The sequence below is a fragment of the Zootoca vivipara genome, chromosome 16 (assembly GCF_965207765.1).
Source record: "Zootoca vivipara chromosome 16, rZooViv2.hap1.1, whole genome shotgun sequence".
NCBI lineage: Eukaryota > Metazoa > Chordata > Lepidosauria > Squamata > Lacertidae > Zootoca > Zootoca vivipara.
The window spans coordinates 11,037,689-11,058,576 of NC_142599.1; the positions used below are offsets into that span (position 1 = coordinate 11,037,689).

General features: G+C 44.5%; 1 protein-coding gene and 1 long non-coding RNA gene across 25 annotated transcripts in view; one reads left to right on the forward strand and one right to left on the reverse strand.

The window, feature by feature from the left end:
* Positions 1 to 20,888, forward strand: part of FBRSL1 (fibrosin like 1) — a 791,192-nt gene that overhangs the window by 738,025 nt on the left and 32,279 nt on the right. For 15 of the 24 annotated variants that reach the window (XM_060269604.2, XM_060269610.2, XM_060269606.2 and 12 more), the window contains 4 exons: positions 7,317 to 7,713; positions 8,256 to 8,509; positions 16,011 to 16,237; positions 19,545 to 19,595. In XM_060269604.2, the coding sequence (XP_060125587.2) occupies positions 7,317 to 7,713; positions 8,256 to 8,509; positions 16,011 to 16,237; positions 19,545 to 19,595 (929 nt within the window). Of the gene's footprint in view, positions 1 to 7,316; positions 7,714 to 8,255; positions 8,510 to 15,739; positions 15,901 to 16,010; positions 16,238 to 19,544; positions 19,596 to 20,888 lie in introns of all 24 variants that reach the window. The other 9 variants (XM_035097701.3, XM_088659369.1, XM_088659358.1 and 6 more) reach the window with 4 other exon arrangements.
* LOC132591341 (uncharacterized) lies at positions 6,432 to 15,143 on the reverse strand. The gene is made up of 2 exons (XR_009556919.2): positions 14,140 to 15,143; positions 6,432 to 7,093 (listed from the first exon to the last, which is right to left on the reverse strand). It is a non-coding gene; the product is annotated as an uncharacterized LOC132591341 (long non-coding RNA).

Sequence of the window (20,888 nt, forward strand, 5' to 3'; positions counted from 1 at the left end):
TTATGTATTGATGAACAGATTGCAAAGAACATGCACCTCCCTAGTGAGTGAGAGGGAGAAAGGGCTGCAGGTCTGGAAGTGATTTTGCCCCGAGTGCTGTTTGCATAACTCAGCAACTGCTTATTGGAGTCCTCAAAGAGCGGCTTTTGTGGATTTTAATCTCTTGCACTTGAGCAACACTTAATCAGCTTTGAAGCAAATTCCTCTAACAGAACAGGTTTAATTTGTGTCAGGCCCTTTTCTGGGAGGGGCACTGTGTTCAGCCTACTGGTGTGTATGACTTGTTGGCGCATGTCAGTTAAGAGTGGCAGGAGGGGGTACCAGTGGCAGAGAAAGACTTGTGCTTTTCTCTCTCTCTGTGCAAAAAGTTTAGAGCCAGTTTTAAATACCCCAAGTTGATTTCCCATCAGCTACACTCAGCAGTTTTCCTTTATACTTAGCTAAGCCCTTGAAGAATTTGCTTTCTGCTGAGAAGTCAGCATAACAGGCTAGCTAGCGTCCATCCTCCGCTCACAAATCTGTGGAATCTTAAATCAGAGTTACTGAATGTCCTTGAAAGTAATAGCATAATCCGCTTTGTGCACTTCTACCCTGCTTCTCCTAAAATAAGACATACCCATAAAATAAGCCATAGCAGGATTTCTAAGCATTTGTGCAATATAAGCCATACCCAGACAATAAGACATAGTGATAGACGCAGTTCTGGAGAGCCCCAAGGAAGAGGCGAGGATGGACGCGTAATAAAAAAATAAGACATCCCCTGAAAATAAGCCACTGTGGGGGGTTTTTTAAAAGGAAAAATAAAGATAAGACGGTGTCTTATTTTTGGAGAAACACAGTAAGTTAGGATAATAGTTTTTGTTCATTATTTCTGTTCAGACAAGTCAAGCTAAGGATCTTGACTTCGGGGCATTTTGCAAAAGTGTAAGGTCTTTAGTGAGCCAAATGAACCAATAATTTGACTTGATAGAAGGCTCCTTCAAATGTTCAGAGGTATTGCAAAAGGAGGTAGCATGTTCCTCATTCCAGCACATATTTATGCACACCCTCTTCGGTAAAGCCATAGGTTGGCTGCAGACCTTATCAGTAGGGATAGTAGACATTTGCTTATTTTATTGTACCCCACTGTTCTTCTGAGGAGCTCAGAGTGGCACACGTGATTCCCATGCACTCTGCTACATAGGCAATTTACAGGACTGAAGCTCCTTAGCTTTGACCATAAAGCTGCATCCCATATGAGCCTCCCCACCACCTGAAATCTCTAAGTGCCATCACCTGTGAAAATTAGGTGACAACCAGGGATACAGTGGTACCTCCGGTTATGAACGGGATCCGTTCCAGAGGTCCAGCCATATCCCGAAAATTCCGTAATCGGAGGACCGCTTCTGCGCACGCGTGTCAAACCCACTTCCAGGTTTGACGCTGTCGCAACCCAAAATTTACATAACCCGAGGGTCCACTGTATTACATTTTCTGTGGTGGCATTCTGTTAATGAAACTCCCTCTAGATTCCCTAGTAGGGATGGGAAAGGGATCTGTTTTAAAGGACTTTATATATAGAATTCAGCAGTTACAACGCAGCTAAGCATTATACATAGTAGTAGAAGCAGAAGAAGAAGAAGAAGAAGAAGTGTTTGGATTTGATATCCTGCTTTATCACTACCCTAAGGTAAAGGTAAAGAGACCCCTGACCATTAGGTCCAGTCGTGACTGACTCTGGGGTTGTGCGCTCATCTCGCAATATTGGCCGAGGGAGCCGGCGTATAGCTTCCAGGTCATGTGGCCAGCATGACAAAGCCGCTTCTGGCAAACCAGTGCAGCACATGGAAACGCCATTTACCTTCCCGCTATAGCGGTTCCTATTTATCTACTTGCATTTTGATGTGCTTTCAAACTGCAACGTTGGCAGGAGCTGGGACCAAGCAACGGGAGCTCACACCGTCACAGGGATTCGAACTGCCGACCTTCTAATCAGCAATCCCTAGGCTCAGTGGTTTAGCCCACAGCGCCACCTGGGTCCCTTAGGAGCTACCCTAAGGAGTCTCAAAGCGGCTAACATTCTCCTTTCCCTTCCTCCCCCATAACAAACACTCTGTGAGGTGGGTGGGGCTGAAAGACTTCAGAGAAGTGTGACTAACCCAAGGTCACTCAGCAGCTGCATGTGGAGGAGCAGGGACGCGAAGCTGGTTCACCAGATTATGAGTCTACAGCTCTTAACCACTACACCACACTGGCTCTCATAAACATTATTGTATATATTTACATTTATATACAAAAATTATAGTGGGATGCGGGTGGTGCTGTGGGTTAAACCACAGAGCCTAGGGCTTGCCGATCAGAAGGTCGGCGGTTCGAATCCCTGTGACAGGGTGAGTTCCTTGCTCGGTCCCAGCTCCTGCCCACCTAGCAGTTCAAAAGCACGTCGAAGTGCTAGTAGATAAATAGGTACCGCTCCGGCGGGAAGATAAACGACGTTTCCGTGTGCTGCTCTGGTTCGCCAGAAGCGGCTTAGTCATGCTGGCCACATGACCTGGAAGCTGTACGCCAGCTCCCTCGGCCAATAGAGTGAGATGAGGGCCGCAACCCCAAAGTCGGTCACAACTGGACCTAATGGTCAGGGGTCCCTTTACATTTACAAAAATTATATCCAAATAATGTTCCTATTTTTAGTGGAACTGGTTAGAAAACAACCCTCTTCTCATTCAGATCAGGGAGTGAGACATGAATTGGAAAAAGAATCTGCGTGCATAAGCCCAACACTGATATTTCTAGAAAATTTCATCCCTATCCTCTGGTGCCTTTTCTGTGTTACCTTTTTTGGACTAGGGGAAAATCTGCCCTGTTTACCTGGGCTTTTAGTGGCATAATATAAGTTCTGGCATTGGTTGTCTTTCCCCATCTTGTCTGCTCAGTTGCACTTAACGACATGTTGCAACTAATGCATTGGCATGCTCTTATCTTAACTGCTGCATTATTTTATTATTGTTCTGGTAGGGGGGTTGTGAATAGGTGTAAAGCCACTGAGAGACTTACAGGTGTCTCCCCCCTGTTGTTTCCTATTGGAACTGGATGCAGGCTCCCACAATTTTGGCTTTGTCTTTCATGCGATGCATGCTGTTACTCAGTGTTTCTCAACCTTTTTTGGGCCACGGCACACTTGTTCCGTGAAAAAAATCACGAGGCACACCACCATTAAAAAAGTTAAAAAATTTAACTCTGTGCCGCCCTATATTATAATTATGACTGTAAGAAACACTTGCCAAATATTGCTTTCCGGCGGGTTAGTGCTGATTATTGGCGGCCGCCAGGCACGTGACAATGCAAATCGCCCTTCTCGTTGCCGCACGTCGCGGCACACCAGCCAGCGTCTCGCGGCACACTAGTGTGCCGCGGAACAGCGGTTGAGAAACGCTGCTGTTACTGGATGCTTGATGGGACCTGGTCTACAGGGCCATCTTCTTCACGATGGTCTTGCCACTCATCCTTCCACTCTTGGCTGTGTACAGCTTGACCCCTGGTCTTCATATCGTCTCCATCTTTCATTTTCCATGCTGGTGCCCTTATCTAAGGAGTAAAGTACTTAGGAGGAGGAGGAGTGCTGCTGCGGTTTCAGCCTTATTCAGGAAATACAGCAAAGCACGTCCAATAAATTATGATAGCTGGGCATCCATCTCAAGGCTAGCACCCAGGACATAGGCCCCATTCATGCAGCAGATGAGATGGCCTTGAATGCCGTTGTTCTCCCATGTGTAGAATAAGAATTATAGCACTTTTATGCCTTACAGGATAGTCACAAGGACAAATGCATTAATGGTTTGGAAATGTTCAGATATTGCAATAAAAGGAGGCAGGATCATGTAAGACTGTGTGATGGATACCTCGCGGGCTGTTGTACACAAATGTTTCTATAATGAGAGACTGTTATGCCCTTTGTTAAGGAACCTTTTGCATCCTGGGATTCTAGTTAGAAAACAAGCAAAGTCAGCATGCTAAAAGGGGGGGGGGCAGTGTTGTGTCTGGTTGTGGGGGGAGTGGGAAAGGGCTAATGCGATCTAGCCTTCAGTGTGGCTCGGCAGATACACAAATAATTGTAAATGTCAGATACTCTGTGAAGGAAAGAGCTAAGCTGACGTGAGTTCAGCTTTAATTAAGGTTGAAATATTGGAGCTGACTGTTGAGTCTTAGGCAAATTGGCTCAGCCTGTTATCATGAGGCATGAAAATTAACTACTCTAGAACTTGGTAAAAATAAACACATTTCTATCATTGGAATGTTCCAGTATAGGGTGGTGAATATCACGGTTGTTTATATCAGGGGCCAAAGGTCAACATCTGACACAGAGTGTATCTGAAGAAGTGTGCATGCACACAAAAGCTCATACCAATGACAAACTTAGTTGGTCTCTAAGGTGCTGCTGGAAGGAATTTTTTTATTTTGTTTCGACTACGTCAGACCAACACGGCTACCTACCTGTAATCTGACACAGAGTTTGTTAAGTGGTCTGCTGAGGCCCTCAGCCATTTTCAAGGAAAATAGGAAGCTTGAGAACTGCTGGTGTAGCTGATACTAAATTATGGGCCAATGCTTTCACTCTGTATAAGGCAGCTTTCTATGCATTAGCATTGCCTGTGCTTATCAAATCACGAAGGAACGTGCCCAGAGGCCCTCTCTTCTTTATGGTAATTTTACTTGTTCTGGGACTCTTGTCACATCAGTGAAAAATAGCTCATCAGGTTTTCCATGTGGAATGCTTACGCCGATTCATTTGTAGCAAGTCTTTATGATAGCTGCAGTGGTTTTGTGCAATGGCGTTAGCCACATTGAATCATGTTCAACCTCCACCTTCAATTCTCAAGTGGAGCTGTTTGGTTATGGATAGAGAGTGCCAATGACAGGTGGTAAGAGTAAAGACACCAGATAGGTGCCCACCAAGATACAGCAGCCTGATGCTGAGAGTGTGGGTTGCATGATTGGCAAAAGTTAAAATAAGGGGGTGGGGTGGGGAATAAACACTTCCCAAGAGATTGTGTTACTGGTACTTTCAAGGGGCCTTCTATTATAGCTGTTGGCATGCTTCTGAGTCCCCCAAAGTATTAGAGATTATTAAAGCTACATTACTGTACATGGCTACTCTTCTTGTACAGCATCATTCTCAAACCACCCAAATAGGCATCGCTGAATTTTTAATGAATCATTTAAATCCGTTTTAGCTGTCTTAGTCTTTGGTCTATTTGTTGCTGAGGTGGGGAAATGGTGTCTGAGTTTTCCCAGTTTAGACAGCAGGTAGGAGCTCACATAACTGTCTGAATGGTGATCCATACCAGATAAACTATTGCTGTAGGAAGACTGGTTCTTGCCTTGCCCTCTCCACAACTTGCTCGTTTCCTAAGCATTTTTTGTATGGAGGGAGGGTGCTGTGATTGAACAAAAATCTCACCTTTTAGGGAAGAACATTCTGTCATATTGCACCTACGGTCACAAGGACAGATGGATGGATTAATTTTTCAGATTTGGATTCTCATTTTTCCAGTCTAAAATTCAGTTCTCTAATTTCCTTACCTGTACACACACACACACACACACACACACACACAAATGTTTTGGGTCCATAAGTTTTTATATTGTTGTAAACTGCTGTGCTTTTTATGATAGAGCAGTATATAGACATTTTTATAAACATAAATAAATAAATCGTACACACTTCTTAGTTGAAGAAGAACAACACAAAATTTGAGGTGTGGAAATTTCACATGAGATTCCCGCATTGCAAAGGGTTGGACTAGATGACCCTCAAGGTCCCTTCCAATTTTACAGTTCTATTATTTCAGTATGTGAATTGATTCAGGTGGTGCAAATTAGGGGAAGCCCCCATACCCAGCAGGAATTAGGCATAATCTCATTTAGCAACACCACAGATTTAAGGAGTGGGTCTTTAAATTCCCATTTTACAGGTTGGGATGGGAACCAAGACTTGAGTATTCCAAAGCTCCCAACATTTCCTTGGCTAATGTGGGAGTTCAGGCAAGGTCCAATCTTTGGTTCACTGAATAAGTCTGGCTCATTGTGGCCATAGCTGAATGAGTATTTACATCGAGAAAATGTTTGCTGGAAAAATATATTTATGTAGCTGCTAGTTACCATGCCGCTGAAGTTTGATATATTACATACAGATTCTTTTTTTAAAATTACAGCTTTTGAAGGGCCAGCCAAACAAAAAGTGTGTCCTTGGTGACATTTATATTTATTATCAAGACCAGAACTGTACGTTTTAATAAAATGCACTTTATTGGTGGGTGCAAAAATCCAAGGTAAATGTGAGCATTACTGAAACTGACACAGTACAATGTTAGCTATCTAGAAGAGCAGTGGGCATTCCTGATGGAAAGGAAATGTGTGTCTTGTCTAGTGTTGCTACTTTTTTCTACCGAAAATGGAATTTGGTGGTAGACCTGGCGAGGCAGTGGTGTCACAAGTGAAATCTAAAATAGGATGTTAGTCTCACTGAAGAGATACTAAAAACCAGTTTTGGAAAATTCAACCATGGTGATTTGGGAAAGGGGAACTGTGCAGTTTTATAATGTCTATTTTAAAAAAACTAACAAAGAAATGGCAAAACATATGAAGGGAACAGATATGATGTCTGGCAAAGGGCCGTTCAATTATTCTTATAATTTATTTTTAAAAAAGAGTAGCCATCAAATGGGATTCAAAGAACTAGCAATCATCAGAATTATCTCCTATAATCTGTTTAACATAATCAGCATTATATACCACATTGAGCAAATTTTGACTTACATTTTCAAATAAATTGGTTGTATTCCATTATCTAAGGAATGGTACCAGTTCTCCCGTGAATTTCTCACTATAAAAGAATCTGGGACAGTTAATATAATGTCAGTTTACTTCAGTTCTCTGCCACCATTTCTTTTGCCGTCCTCCTGTTGAAGGAAGAACTTGCTTCTTTCCAGTTGCTTAGATCCACTTGAGCCAACCATAAGAGGTGCAGCAGGGAAAAGAGTCCATGTCCCCAACCGAGGAAAACTTGAGCCAACCTCTTGTTCTATACCTCAGTTTGAGGGGACAACAAGGGATGCTGCAAGTGAATTAAAATATCTCTGGGTTAATGGAAAAAAACAGCCAAGTAAATCCAGAATTCATACCCTTGAGATAGTCTTGGTGGTAAATAACAACATGCTATTGCTAGACAATACGCTTTAAATCCTTTCCACCTCCTTTCCTGCTTAGCACGCTGAGATCCAAATGCATCATCAGGATGTTTTGCCACCTAACTTTTGCCTTGTTCCTTGTTCTTGAAGGTCCAGCCTTGAATGACAAGGCCGAAGCGAAAGCAGGGAGCATCCCCAAGGTGTCCGGGCTGGAGCGCAGTCAGGAACTGAGCACTGAAGTGCCCTTTGTGCTGCCAATCCACAGCCCCCCGCCAAACACTGTTGTAGTGACTTCCACCTCCTCTGCACCCACGTCGAGTGCTCGGGCAAGCCCGCTGTTGAAGAAAGAGCCATTGATCTCAGCACCAGCACCACCAAGACTCACCCCTCAGCCACAGCCTCGGCCTCAGTCGCAACCTCAACCTCGACCTCAGTCACAGCCTCAGCTGCTGCCTGACCTCCGGACCCAACCTCCAAGCCACATCCCCCCTCCTCTCAGTTACCCAGGGCTTCACCAGGTGGCCCACAACGGACTCAATAATATCAGGTGGGTAGACCGTGCTCATTTAGTGCTCTGATCTCTATAATCTTCTAGTGCAGTGATGGGGAACCATCAGCCTCAGGCAGTGTTTTCCAGTCCAGCAATATCTGCAGGGCCACATATTGTTGTGATATGGGGTCAATTCCCATTTTGTTCATGCTTGCAATTACTTATTTCAGAAGGAGACAATGAGGAGTGGTTTGCAGTAGTCTTCAACAACGGGAGATTTAGGACACCGTGGCTGAAAAGTGTATTAGAAGACGCTGGGGGTGGGCAGGGAATATCTCAAGACATGTTGAAGAGGGAGGAGAAGCCCAGCGATAGCTTATGTGAAAATGAAATTGAATGTCATTCAGGGGGTTGCTACCCTAGCTCAGATTGGGAACATCCCTTAGGATCTCTGCTGGATAGTAGATGGGTCAAAATATCTTTTGACAGTGTTTTTGCTGGGACACTTTTACAAATGCTTTGGTTATTTTGCAGCTCTGCAGCCTTTCTAATGACACTTTCTCTCCCCACTCCCTGCATTTTTTTTTATATTTCCACAGCAGAAGCAGCAGCGCCAGCAGTGCAACAAGTATTAGCCTTCCGAAACACCTCCCCATCTCCCCCCAAATCCCTCCCCATCATTCCTCCGGCCCAGCTTTACCCCTCTCCATCTCTAACCTTGCTGCCTCGCATTTCCCTCTCAGATCGCAGTCCCAACACCAGCACCATCCGGCCATGTTTGCCACCCCTCCTACGCTGCCACCTCCTCCAGCGTTACCCACCAACAGCCTTGTGATCCCTGGTCACCCCGCAGGTAGGTCCTATCATCCCTCATCTGGGTTTTGCACTGAGATTTATTCCCCTAGTCACGCTCTGTAAAGCCCATTACTTGCAGGATGTGGTTAAGGTGAGGCAAAATCAAAAGGAAACCACCTGCTTTGGTGGCCTTTTAAAAGCAACAGGTCATACCTGCCAAGTTCCTCTCTGAAAAATAAGGGACCGGACCGGAAGTAGCATACCGGAAGTAGCGCGGCGGCCATTTTTGAACTGGGCGGGGCATGCTCAGAAGTGACTTTTGATGCCGCTGTGCCCAGTTCCAAAATGGCCGCCGCACCAGAAGTCGCGCTGCAGCCATTTTGGAGCTGGGAAGAGCAGCATCAAAAGTCGCTTCTGAGCATGCTCCGCCCAGTTCAAAAATGGCTGCCGCGCCAGAATAAACCGGGGGGAAACCAAAAAATCCATTTTTTCGGCTGGGGACAGCTGGAAAAAGGGGGTTTCCCGGGAAAAATGGGAGACTTGGCAGCTATGAACAGGTACATGATTGTAACTGGTAACAGATACTAAACTAGACCTCCAAGACAAGTATTCACTCTATACATTGCCCGTGAATTGGAGAACATATTCTTCTGGAGAATGTTAGGAATTCAAGCTGAAGTCATCCCCCTAAATCAGGGGGTGCCCTCCTGTTGTTTTGGACTATGACTTCCACAACTCCTGACAGATGGCCATGTCGTCTGGGGCTGATGGGAGTTGCATTCTACAACGTGGAGAATCCCTGCTATCCATTTTGGCTATCCCTGCTCTAAATGTTACAGAGGGGCATAAAGAAACAAATGAAAGTATGCCTTTTCAAATAGAAGTGTTTATCTTTCTGTTGAAAGTATGTGTGTGTGTGTGTGTGTGTGTGTGTGTGTGTGTGTGTGTCTGATGGTTATATTAGAAGTGGCTCAAAAATATGAGAAGAGAAGACAGAAATGCAGAGTATGCTGTCTTGCACCAGGTCAGCCTAGTTGTCATCTAGCCTGGGATTGTCTCCTCCGAGTGCAAGTGCTTCTCCGGGGTCTCCAGGGTCTTGTCATCCGATCTCTGATAGCTTTAACTGGAGATGCCAGGTATTGAACCTGAGACCTTCTGCAGGCAAACATGGTCTCTAGCAGCAAGCTATGTCCCTTCCTGAACTGCACATGAATCAAATACTGAAGACTCCTACACCACCAGGGAGGGCATTTCACAACTGGGAGGCCACCACTGAAAAAGCCCTGTCATGGGTCAGTGCACTGGGCAGCCACCAGCAACAACAAGAAGACCTTATCTTGTTGTTCCACTCTTGGTGTTGGGTGCACAACATTTCTTTGGAAACATCCCCACATTTCCCAAACATACTTCTTATTAATGTTCCCCCCCCCCCAAGAGTGTTCATCAGTAATTTTGCTCTTTGCATTCACGTGTTGCTTCACCATCACACAAAAGAGAGCTGCAATGCTCTTTGCAATACGTTTTCAGTTGCAGAGCAGATTCTGGAAGAAGATCCAGTTGGGGAAAGGAGCAGAGGGTGCATTGTCCTGTGAGACATTCCTTCTACTAAGGAGGGAGGAAGGAATTTGCATCTGGGAGAACCCTGAAGTATAGGCACAGCTGAGCTAGCAAGACTCTCCTACTAAAACCCAGGATAGCAGACAATAATCCTACCAGCAAAAGGCAAATAGATCCCATATTCTACATATATGTGTGTAGTAATGTCCTGTGCCATTTTCTTCAGATAACCCCCCCCCCCTACATATCAGGACACTTTCTGGAGGGGGCAGGGAGCCTAGCAATCACAGGTGGTTAATAACTTTTATTTTTTTCTTAGCTACATTTCAGAAGTTCCCTGTATATCCTTAAATATACTGTACATACATTTGTGCTTCAGCCTCTGAAACACACCATTTAGTTTTCTCCTTTTCCCACAGCTGTTCCTGTGGCAGCTGGAGATTTCTGTGGTGCTTCCACCCCTTTTGATCTGGCATTTGACTCTGTAACTAACCCAACAGGGATTGAATCGGACACACATTTACACCAACACCCCCTTTCTGTTTCCTACAAAATCCAATTAACAAACGAGAAAGAGGGTGGGGGATTTCTAGCTGTTGAAAGTAGTGATGCCTTCCATTTTGTCCTGTGTTTCCCTTTTGGAAAGTTCCAAACGTAAAATGTGCGAAAAGGGAAATGGAACTGGCCAAATATTGCTTTAGGCTAAACCATCTGATCAAGGAACTGGCTTCAAGCTGCTGTCTGAGATTCCAGAGACCGAGAAGCTGGAGTAACTTGATTGTATGTTAAAGGCAAAAAAAGGCTTTGAAATTTAGTAGAAAAAACTACTAGATAATGTTATAACTAGGATCACATCCTGTTAGGGGACCACCAGGGGTCAGCGGGGAGCCCAGCGGAGCGGTGCCAGGTCTCCAGGAGGTGGTGTTGAGGCTCCCGAAGTGGAGAGGGAGTCTTGGGGTGCTGACAGCTCACAGTCTCACCGGGGAAGGTCTGAAGCGCCGGACCTGAGCGCTGTGGAGGGGGGAGGTGTCAGGGGCCAGAGAACCTACTCAACAGTTGAGCAGTTCGGGGGGCGAAGGGAATGTTCCCGCCCCTTCAACTCAGGAGCGCAGGGGGAGGACAAACGCCAGGAGCAGAGGCGGAAACCGAGGGGTCCAAAGTTACTATGTTGGCGGCAATCTAGATGCGTGCCACTTCCGGATTCTGACTCGGACTGAGAAGTCATTGACTTTTGTCACTCTGATGTACATAGTTGTAAATAAAGCCTTGTAAAATCCATTCAAGGCAGCTGCGTGTCGTTACTCGTGAAAAAGCATCCTGAGAGTCCTTACACATCCATAGCATACATTTAAAGGACAAGGCTTACCCCAAAGGAACCTGAAAACTAGTTTACCACTCACAGCGATTCTTTCAGTTACCCACAACAAACTACAGTCCCCAATGATGATTTGGGGGAAGCCATCTGCTTTAAATGTGATTTAAATGTATGGTGTGGGGCAAAAATGGTAGAAATATCTGCCATAGTTCAAAGCTGGTTTGCAAGCCAATGTTTGTGCTAACTGAGGTTTGCTGTTAGGTCTGAATTCACAAACCTTTGACCCATCACAGTCGGGGCCAAGGCTCCATCTCGGGGGGCTGCTGCACATTATAGAGACAAAAATGAACTTGAGAAACTGAGCACTGAGCAGATGGCATAAAAAAGCAGACAGGAAGCTGTGAACCACGGCTTTACTGCTCAACACACAGTGTGGTTATAATTCATACCTTGGTTTGGCATGATTTCTGAACTGAGCCTTTATCATGCAGCTGGGCTGGGCCAAAGCCACAAGAGTCATGCTAATATCTATATGCAGGGGATGAACCAATGTTTGGAGGCAGCAATGGGCTGGATGTGGGCCACTCAATTGAAACTGAATCCAGACAAGACAGAGATGCTCTGGGCTGGCAGTTTTTGGGTCTAGGAATTGGTGAGGCACCCTGTTCTAAATGGGGCTCATTCCTCCTGAAGAAACAGGAACCTTGAGGGTACTTGAATCATCCAGAGTCACTTGAAGTCCAGGTAGTTTTTGTGGCTAGAAGTTCCTTTCCTCAGATACAGCTGGTCTGCCAGCTATCTCCATTCCTGGACAGAGACAGTCTAGCCACAGATATCCATGCTCTGCTAACTTCAATGCTGGGTTACTGTAATGAGCATATTGTGAGAGGCATGGGCACAGGCAGGGAGGACAGCTAACCCCCCCCCCAAAAAAATCAAGTAAATATATTAAAAAATATGGCACTTAACTGAGGTTATGACCCACCCATCCCAACATAAAACCTGCCCTCCCAGCATAAATCTTTGATAACTGTCCTAAAGTTGCAACTTGCGCAACATAGGGAGCCAGTGAGTGAGTGGGCATGACATCAATTCTGAAACAATTGAATTGGTTGCCTATTATTTTCCAGGCCTAGTTGAAGGTGCTTATGCTGACATTTTAGATGCTAGGCCCCAAATATCTGAGAGAGTTTCTCTTTCCATTCTGACCTGCCTTAAGTTTTAAGATCTGCAAGGGAGATCCAGCCCTTCCCTTTACTGGGAATTTGTATGTTTGGGATCAGTGTTGCAGTCCTTTAATTTTGGTTTTTTCATGCTGTTTTTAGGAATTTTTGTTAAGTTTGATTATAATGTTTCTGCGTCCTGGAACCTTCAGGTGAAGGACAGTTTATAACTACTTCTAATTCAATTTAAATAATGCTTTAAAGCTCACCTTTAAAGTGACTTTGAGGTACAAGCTGGGTATGCTGTTGCCTGGAGTTCAGCAAGCAGAAGAAACTGCTTCACTGACCAAAATGTCATCAACAAATGTTTCTTCTAATATTTATAACCAGGCCTGACCAATCAAGAGGCTTCATACTGCTGGCCAATCACAGGGGTCAGTTTTGCATACCCTCATTCCTTTTCTAGTGATGAAGGAGCCCCTGAAGCTCATATATTCTACAGGAGCTCACTAGGCTGTCTTCCACCCCCAGACCTTGATGTCCCCAGTTCCAGCCCAGAGTCCTGACACCTGTTGTATGAATCAGGAAGTCTCTAGTCTGTAGTTGTGACCAAAAAGTCGTGAATGCACTAGGTTTGCTTAGGTATACCTATCTCTCTAAGCCTCAGATATGAAGATATGATAGATATGATACGCAATATGAAGATATGAGATACTAACGTGTTTTAGAGAGCTGTTGCAAGGATACAGAAAGATAATATATTTAATTAGTAGAGGCTGGCCCGCTAGGGTGAATGGGGCCTCCCTACCAACCTCCGTTTGCTCTTGGGCAGCTTCCTCCTTCTCCTCAATCTCGGTGTTGCCTGTGTAACACCTTCCTCATCGGGGAAGAGGTTTGGGATATAAAGCTTGAATTAGTTGGCTCTGGTTGTCATTGGCTCCACCTGCCCTCAGCCTCCCTGCTTTCCGCCCTACCAGCCCCAATTGTTGTTGTTGTTTAGTCGTTTAGTCGTGTCCGACTCTTCGTGACCCCATGGACCAGAGCACGCCAGGCACTCCTGTCTTGCACTGCCTCCCGCAGTTTGGTCAAACTCATGTTCGTAGCTTCGAGAACACTGTCCAACCATCTCGTCCTCTGTCGTCCCCTTCTCCTAGTGCCCTCAATCTTTCCCAACATCAGGGTCTTCTCTTCTCATGAGGTGGCCAAAGTATTGGAGCCTCAGCTTCACGATCTGTCCTTCCAGGGAGCACTCAGGGCTGATTTCCTTAAGAATGGATAGGTTTGATCTTCTTGCAGTCCATGGGACTCTCAAGAGTCTCCTCCAGCACCATAATTCAAAAGTATCCAATACTCAACAACAACTGCTGTATTTAGGGAGAAGTAGAATGCATGGTTTCATTGCACTGGCACCACTAGTTAAAATAATAACATAGCATGTGCTCCAGCACAGAGGTCTTCCTCTGAGGCTGGAATCCATTCAGCAGGTGAGGGTAACAGTCTCTGAAGAAGCCACTGCCAGCCGCTTTAGATAACAGATGGACCGTCTGTGTTCCGCCTGCCATGTTGCGTTCCTGTTACAATCCCTTGGTTTAACTGCTTTGCCACTGCAGTTGCTGCTATTTATGCCCCACCCCACCCCACCCAGACACTCACTTTTTGTTCTCTTTGCTGATAAAGACGAAGCTGCTGTGTCACACTGAAGTCTGGAGTCAGCTGCCAGATCCACCAGGCCAGCTCCAAGTCTTTTAAGGAAACTCGATACCCAGCTGCCCACTTTTAAATCCATTCCTCTCCGGCAATACCCCAAGGGGAAAAACAAATTGGATTATCTTTAATCTAAGCAGAAGTATCCAGTGTCTTAAAACAGGGCAGATTCTACACACACACACACACAAACACACACACAATTTTTATTATACAGTGGTACCTCTGTTTACAAACACAATTGGTTCTGGAAGTCTGTACTTAACCTGAAGCGAACTTTCCCATTGAAAGTAATGAAAAGTGGATTAATCCGTTCCAGACGGTCCGTGGAGTACTTAAACTGAAAATAATCAAACCAAGGCGTACTTAAACCGAGGTATGACTGTAAGTTAATAATCAGTACATTCAGAGAAAAATAGTAAACAAGTTCACCCCAGTAACATATAAAGCAGGTGGGGAGAGGGCCTTAAAAATAAAAGCTTAGGACCATGGGTAGGCAAACTAAGGCCCGGGGGCCGGATCCGGCCCAATCGCCTTCTAAATCCAGCCCGTGGACGGTCCAGGAATCAGTGTGTTTTTACATGAGTAGAATTTGTGCTTTTATTTAAAATGCATCTCTGGGTTATTTGTGCGGCATAGGAATTGGTTCATTTCCCCCCCCCCAAAAATATATATAGTCCAGCCCCCCACAAGGTCTGAGTGGACCCACTGAAATTAGTTGACCTATGTGAGTCATGCCAATTAATTTCAGTGGATCTGTTCTAACATTGGATACATCCCTATCAATGTTATAAACTGGGATAGAAAAGCTGGGAGCCAAATCGTTTCTGGGACCTGGGTTGTGGGTGCCAAAACAGAATGTCTACTCGCCATTTTTCTGGGGGGGGGGGATCGGTAACATTTCCTATTGTTTTGATAAGCATCAACTAACGCGCAATTCACATAAGTGACACATTTTTGCAAGAAGCAAAAAAATGGCACCCAGACTTTTTGAGGTGCTCGCAAATGGAGAATCTTTAGGTGCAAAATTCACCTGGTGCCCTGCTGATTTCAAATCCTGATCCCTATGTGTTTTATTATATTAATTATAATTTTAAACTTTTATAAGCTTCCATGGGAACCAATTCAATAGTGGGGGACAGGTTTGTGGGTGTTTTTGTTTTTGTTTTTAAAAAGGAAGGTCTACCTTTGTATTCATGTTTTCTTTATTTACAGAAATATTATTTTTCAGCTGTTCCACAGTACACAAACTACAGGTCGTTTGCTTCATAAGTGATAGTGTGCTTGAGAGTTTTGCTACGTGGATATTATATATGTGTATGGAAAATGTCAGTGTGAAATGCTTCTGAATGTAGAGATAGACATGCTGGTGGGATGGAAAGGAAGATGGGGAAAGTTGATGACCCCCCCACCCCCCACTTAGGGTCTAATAAATCCTATCATGAGTGTTTGTTTGGCTGGGAGGAGGGCAGGGGAAGGGACACTTTGTTGATAACGCCCCAGTATGTTTTCTGCTGTGATGACTCATGGTGTTCTCTCTTGTCTTTAGATACCAGCCTGTTGATATCATTCAACCAACCAATCATGTATTGCCAGCCTCATTCGGGGATTCTGATTGGTACTTTGTCACAGGCATCTCTCTTACCTCCACCAATGAGTCCTCACGTAGAAAACCACCACAGCATGACCTGCAGAAACAGGGAATGCCAGGTGAATATCTTGACTCTTTTTTCTTCTACGTCTTTTGTGAAACTCACAGGCCCTTGTGCCCTTGTGTCTTTTCCCCGTCCCCTCTCCCTCTCTCTCTCTCCCTATTCTAGATCACGAGCTGCTCAGGCAAGAGCTGAATAATCGTTTTTTGGTTCAGAGTTCGGACAGGACCGGAGCCTCTCTTGGCCCGGTGCCGCTGCTGAGGGCGGAGTTCCACCAGCACCAACACACCCACCAGCACCAACACACCCACCAGCACACATTCAGCCATTTCCCATCCAGCCTGCCCCAGATGCCGCCCACTGCACCTCCCCTGCTGCGCGCCCCCTCCCAAAATGTGAGGATAAGTAGAGACACCTCTGGCCAAAACAACCATGCCAGCACCAGCTCTTTCAGATGGGACACTTTTCTGTGAAGAGTGCATCCTTGTAAGGATGCGTTTGTTTAAAGTTGTCACCTTCAGTTGCACTGTTTTCAAACTAGCATTTAATACAGTTAAGTTTTCGTAGGTTGCAACCTGCTGCTTCTTCTCAATGGGCCCCACCACAATGCTACTTTTCTGCAAACCTTTCGCCAAGCTCTGTTTCTAGAGAAGGGTGTGCAACATGTAACGTGGGGTGGTCATGCAAGTTTCTGTTTTTCAGGCAGCTGACATAATAGCATCTGGGCATATGTATTGGGTAGGGAACATATAGGCATGATTTCATATATCTCACACACTTATTGCAACATGGGCATTGATTCTTATATCCAGTGCTTTTTTTTTCTGGGGCGGGGGACGCAGGAGTATGCATCCCCCTAAACATTTTTTGAATCTACGTTTGGCCTCATTGAGGGGCAGTATTTCAATATGAGTAGGAAAATGAGAGTAGCCCTAAACATTTTTTTTAAGAAAAAAAGCACTGCTTATATCATAAAAGTAAGATGGGAAGGGCACCCCACAGATAAGCATGTTCCGACTATGACAGAAAGGGCAGGGTGTAAAAATTTCGTATGCCACCTTCCATTGTTAAACCATGCTCAAAATGGCTTATGGCATGAAAAGATTTAATTTTGGATCTACAGCATGAAAAGATTTACATAATTAGCAAAAGCAACAACATTTTGTTTGTAGTCACAAACAATAAATGGAAACAGCTCAGTAGGTATACAATAAAATCAAACAATAGTTCATAACAGCAGAAATTTAATACAGTCATACCTCATGTTACATTTGCTTCATGTTACGTTTTTTCAGGTTGCGTCCCGCAGCAACCCAGAAGTACCGGAAAGGGTTACTTCCGGGTTTTACCACTCACGCGTGCACAGTAGCGCTAAATTGCACTTTGCGCATGCGCACAAGTGCCAGATCGCACCGCGCACCTGCGCAGATACGGCACTTCAGGTTGCGGGCTTTTCATGTTGCGAACGGGCCTCCAGAACAGATCCCGTTCTCAACCAGAGGTACCACTGTATATCCAAAATTAAATCTTGACTCCAGCTAAAACTCCAAACAATACCCCCCCCCACACACACACACATACAATGGCATTCTGAGCAGCAGGTCTTTCAGGACTCACAGGTAGGATGGTCTCTGGTCCCTTAAGCAGAAGCAGCAGTTGTTGTAGCTGGTCAGTCATGCCCCCACCCTTCCCAGGCCAAGTGGAAATAGGCCAGCAAAACAAGGAGCAGATCTTGCAGGACTCGCAGCAAAGCGAGAATCTTCTATGAAAGTAAGAGTTGAGAGGGCAGGAGATAGCTTTTATTGCAAATAAGTTGATTGTTTTGTTAACACACAAGAGAGGTCAACATCATTGTGCAATAGACCTATGGCCACACTGGTTGATCATTCTGAAATTCTGCCTTAATAATTTGCCTGTGCTGCTGGTTTCAGTATTTTTGCATCAGTGCCATCTATTGCTGTACCACCCACTCACTAACTCAACATTTGACTGGGCAACTCAAGGCACAATAAATACATGCCAATTTTCCAAAAGGGTGAGGGACTTCTTCAGGCTTTACAGTTTCTTCCCAGACAGGATAGCTGGAACATTCAAGTTGCTTTCAAATAATACCATCCACCCATGCCTGAAAGCTCCACCCTTTTACCAACTTCTCAGATCCTGTCATTGGCCATTCCAGCAAGGGTTTGTTTGGTGGGACAACAGAACTTTAGCAGGGTCCCAATCCTGCAGAAAAGCTAGAGCTTTTCCTGCCTCCTTGGCTCTCAGGTTTTACAGCGATGCCATTTGGTTTTGCACCTTTTCCACTGCTGCTGTTAGCAGTTTTGTAAATTCTTCAAACAGCCTTTTTTCACACAAGGCAATGGTTTTTTGTTTGTTTGTTTTTTGGTACATTGCATAAAGCAAGATTCAGTATTTTCTCTCTTTTTGAAGGAACACACTGCTTTCTTTTGAAGCAAAGGAGCAAATGTTCCAAATCAGGCATTGTGGGGCAAGCTCATAGGAAATGACATTTCTTGCCTTTCTTTACCACACTGGCTGATGGTATGACGACATTGTTCGCTTCTAATCCGCTTAACTGCAGGACAATGAGAGCGATTTCTGCCTCCCCCAATGTCCATCCACAGGTGTTTAAGCAACGTGCAAATACCTCCCTCCTCCCCTTCCTCATAAAGCAATCTCAGAACTTTTCCTTGAAGGCCTGGCATGTTGTTTAAAAATCCTGATATCTGATCTTGCTGGAAAAAAAGTTCCCTTCCTGCCCACCCACGCCCTGTTGATGTCAAGCTAAAGAGTGAAAACAGCTTTGCCGTGCCCTCTTTTGTTGTGCTTGAGCTCCCATCTTCTTATATTCCACTAAATGGGTTTATTAATCCTAATGCCAGAGCGGGTGGCGTTGAAACCGCCAGCTGCATGTGTTTTAGTAATTTATAGTATTTACACTGGAGGGTACATGACTCCGGTAATAACTGTAATTAACACAATTGCAAATCTGCTCTCCTGTATGGAGGAGAGCACACAACAGCTGGCTTGCTGAACGAGTGGCATTTCAAAGGGGTCATTGCTCACCATTCTGCGCCTTCCCTCAACACATCCCCCTTTTGCTTAAGATTGGAATGTGCACATTCTTCACAGGGCATGGAAAGAATACTGATGGGGGCACAGGTCAGGTGCACAGTGCAAGGGGACAAAACGGCAGGACGAAAAAACATGGGGGCAAATCCACAGTGGGTGGATCTACCTTGCAATCTTGCCTGATTTTTCTTATGCCTTTTTTTCAAGGAGCTGGTTGAGCTAAGTAAGGGTTGTTTGATTTTAAAAAATGAGATAAGTGCTGGTAGATTATCTTGAATTCTGCTGCAGCTCATACAGCTGTATCATAAAATCTAACTTTTAGAAATGATTTAGGGTGTTGACTGGCTTCTTGAGGAAGTTTGTAGGTGATGGTAAAGATTTATGTGCTAGGTGTCTGAACTTGCTGCTTCCCCATTGCAAAGGTGCAGGTTTAAGAGGCTGTGAAGTTTGGAAAATATACACATGGCCTTAAAATAAAACTCCCCACTGCCACCTCCCCCCAAAAAAACCACTAACTGAACTGGATCCTGTACACCTGGGAGCATGCTTCATTGTGCTTAGATTGCAACCCAGTGCTGAAGAAATATATTCTCATTTGTTTTTCTCTTATTTCTCTTTTTCTTCCAGTTCGACAAGTACGCTCCCAAACTTGATAACCCTTATTTTCGACATTCCAACGTGAGTGCATTTGTGGGTTTGGGTTTTTATTTTTTATTTCGTTTTGGTGTCTATGTTTGAACTTGCTGGTGGCTTTCTTTGCATGTATTTGATGTAAGCTTTAGCTCTTGTTTCTGTGTTGTTGTTTTTAAGTTTATTTTCACCTACTACAATAACACCATAAAATTCCTTTAATTCAATCATTCATCAAATGTTCTTCCTCTAATTCAGTGTTGGTTGCTGCTTTCTGACACCTGTTTGTCAGGCTGCAATCCTATACCCATTTGCTTGGGAGTATTGCCCATTGAAGCTTGCTTCTGAGTAGGATTGCAAAAGAAATGCTAAGTCTGTGTCTGTACAATACCACTTCTGATTCTGAGCTGGAACTCACATGAATACCTCGTCATCCAAAAGCATTCCCCGCACATATAAAAACGGAACATATCCAGAAGAAGTCTATGCTAGAACCCTTCTCATTGACAACTAGTCTTTGATATGAAGGAGTTCTGAATCATGTGAGCTATAGGCTGAAGTGTTACAGCCCAGCACCTGTTATACCACCACAATGAGAACGTAAGCCAGTGTCTTCCAGTCTTTGTACATCTTCCTTCAAATTTAGTGACTCAAGCATAACACAGTAGTTCAGCTGTAGACTAGCCAGGGCTAAGTAAAGGGGCTCACTTTTGTCCTGTGGTTAGAAAGTGTTAGAAGACCAAACAGGCATGCACTAGCTCACTTATATATCCAGTTTTAACTCTGCTGGCCTTGTTCAGTACTGCTATTCCCTAGGAATAGATCTGTCACCATTATTCTCCATTTTATGCATTTTTTGTACTAATTTACTGGACATAGCTCACCTAATTCCAATAACTTGTCTATAAGATTTTTTTTTGTCACTTTTGGCTCTCCCCCCCAAATTTAGTGTAGGTGTTCTGAATTATTGATGCTGTCATCCAAAGTGTTTGCACCTCCTCCTGGCTTTATATCCTCGGCACATTTGATAAAACTATATACAGTATGTAAATCTCTAATTATAAGATTGAACAAAAGTGGTCCATGGGCATAATAGACACTTGTGAAATTCCAGTTGATAGCTCTTTCTGAGATGACAGGCCATGCATTGTAATTATTTCTTAAGCTGATTCTTTCAGACATTTGTGAATCCATTCCACATAGCCACTGCTGTCTAGTCCAGTTCTGTTCAGTTACCCTAACGAAATGCCACATGGAAATACGTTATCAGCTTTCCCGACATTGTGACAACTCATTATCGAAATCTTCTCTCAAGATGGGAACTAGCTTGTACACCAAAAT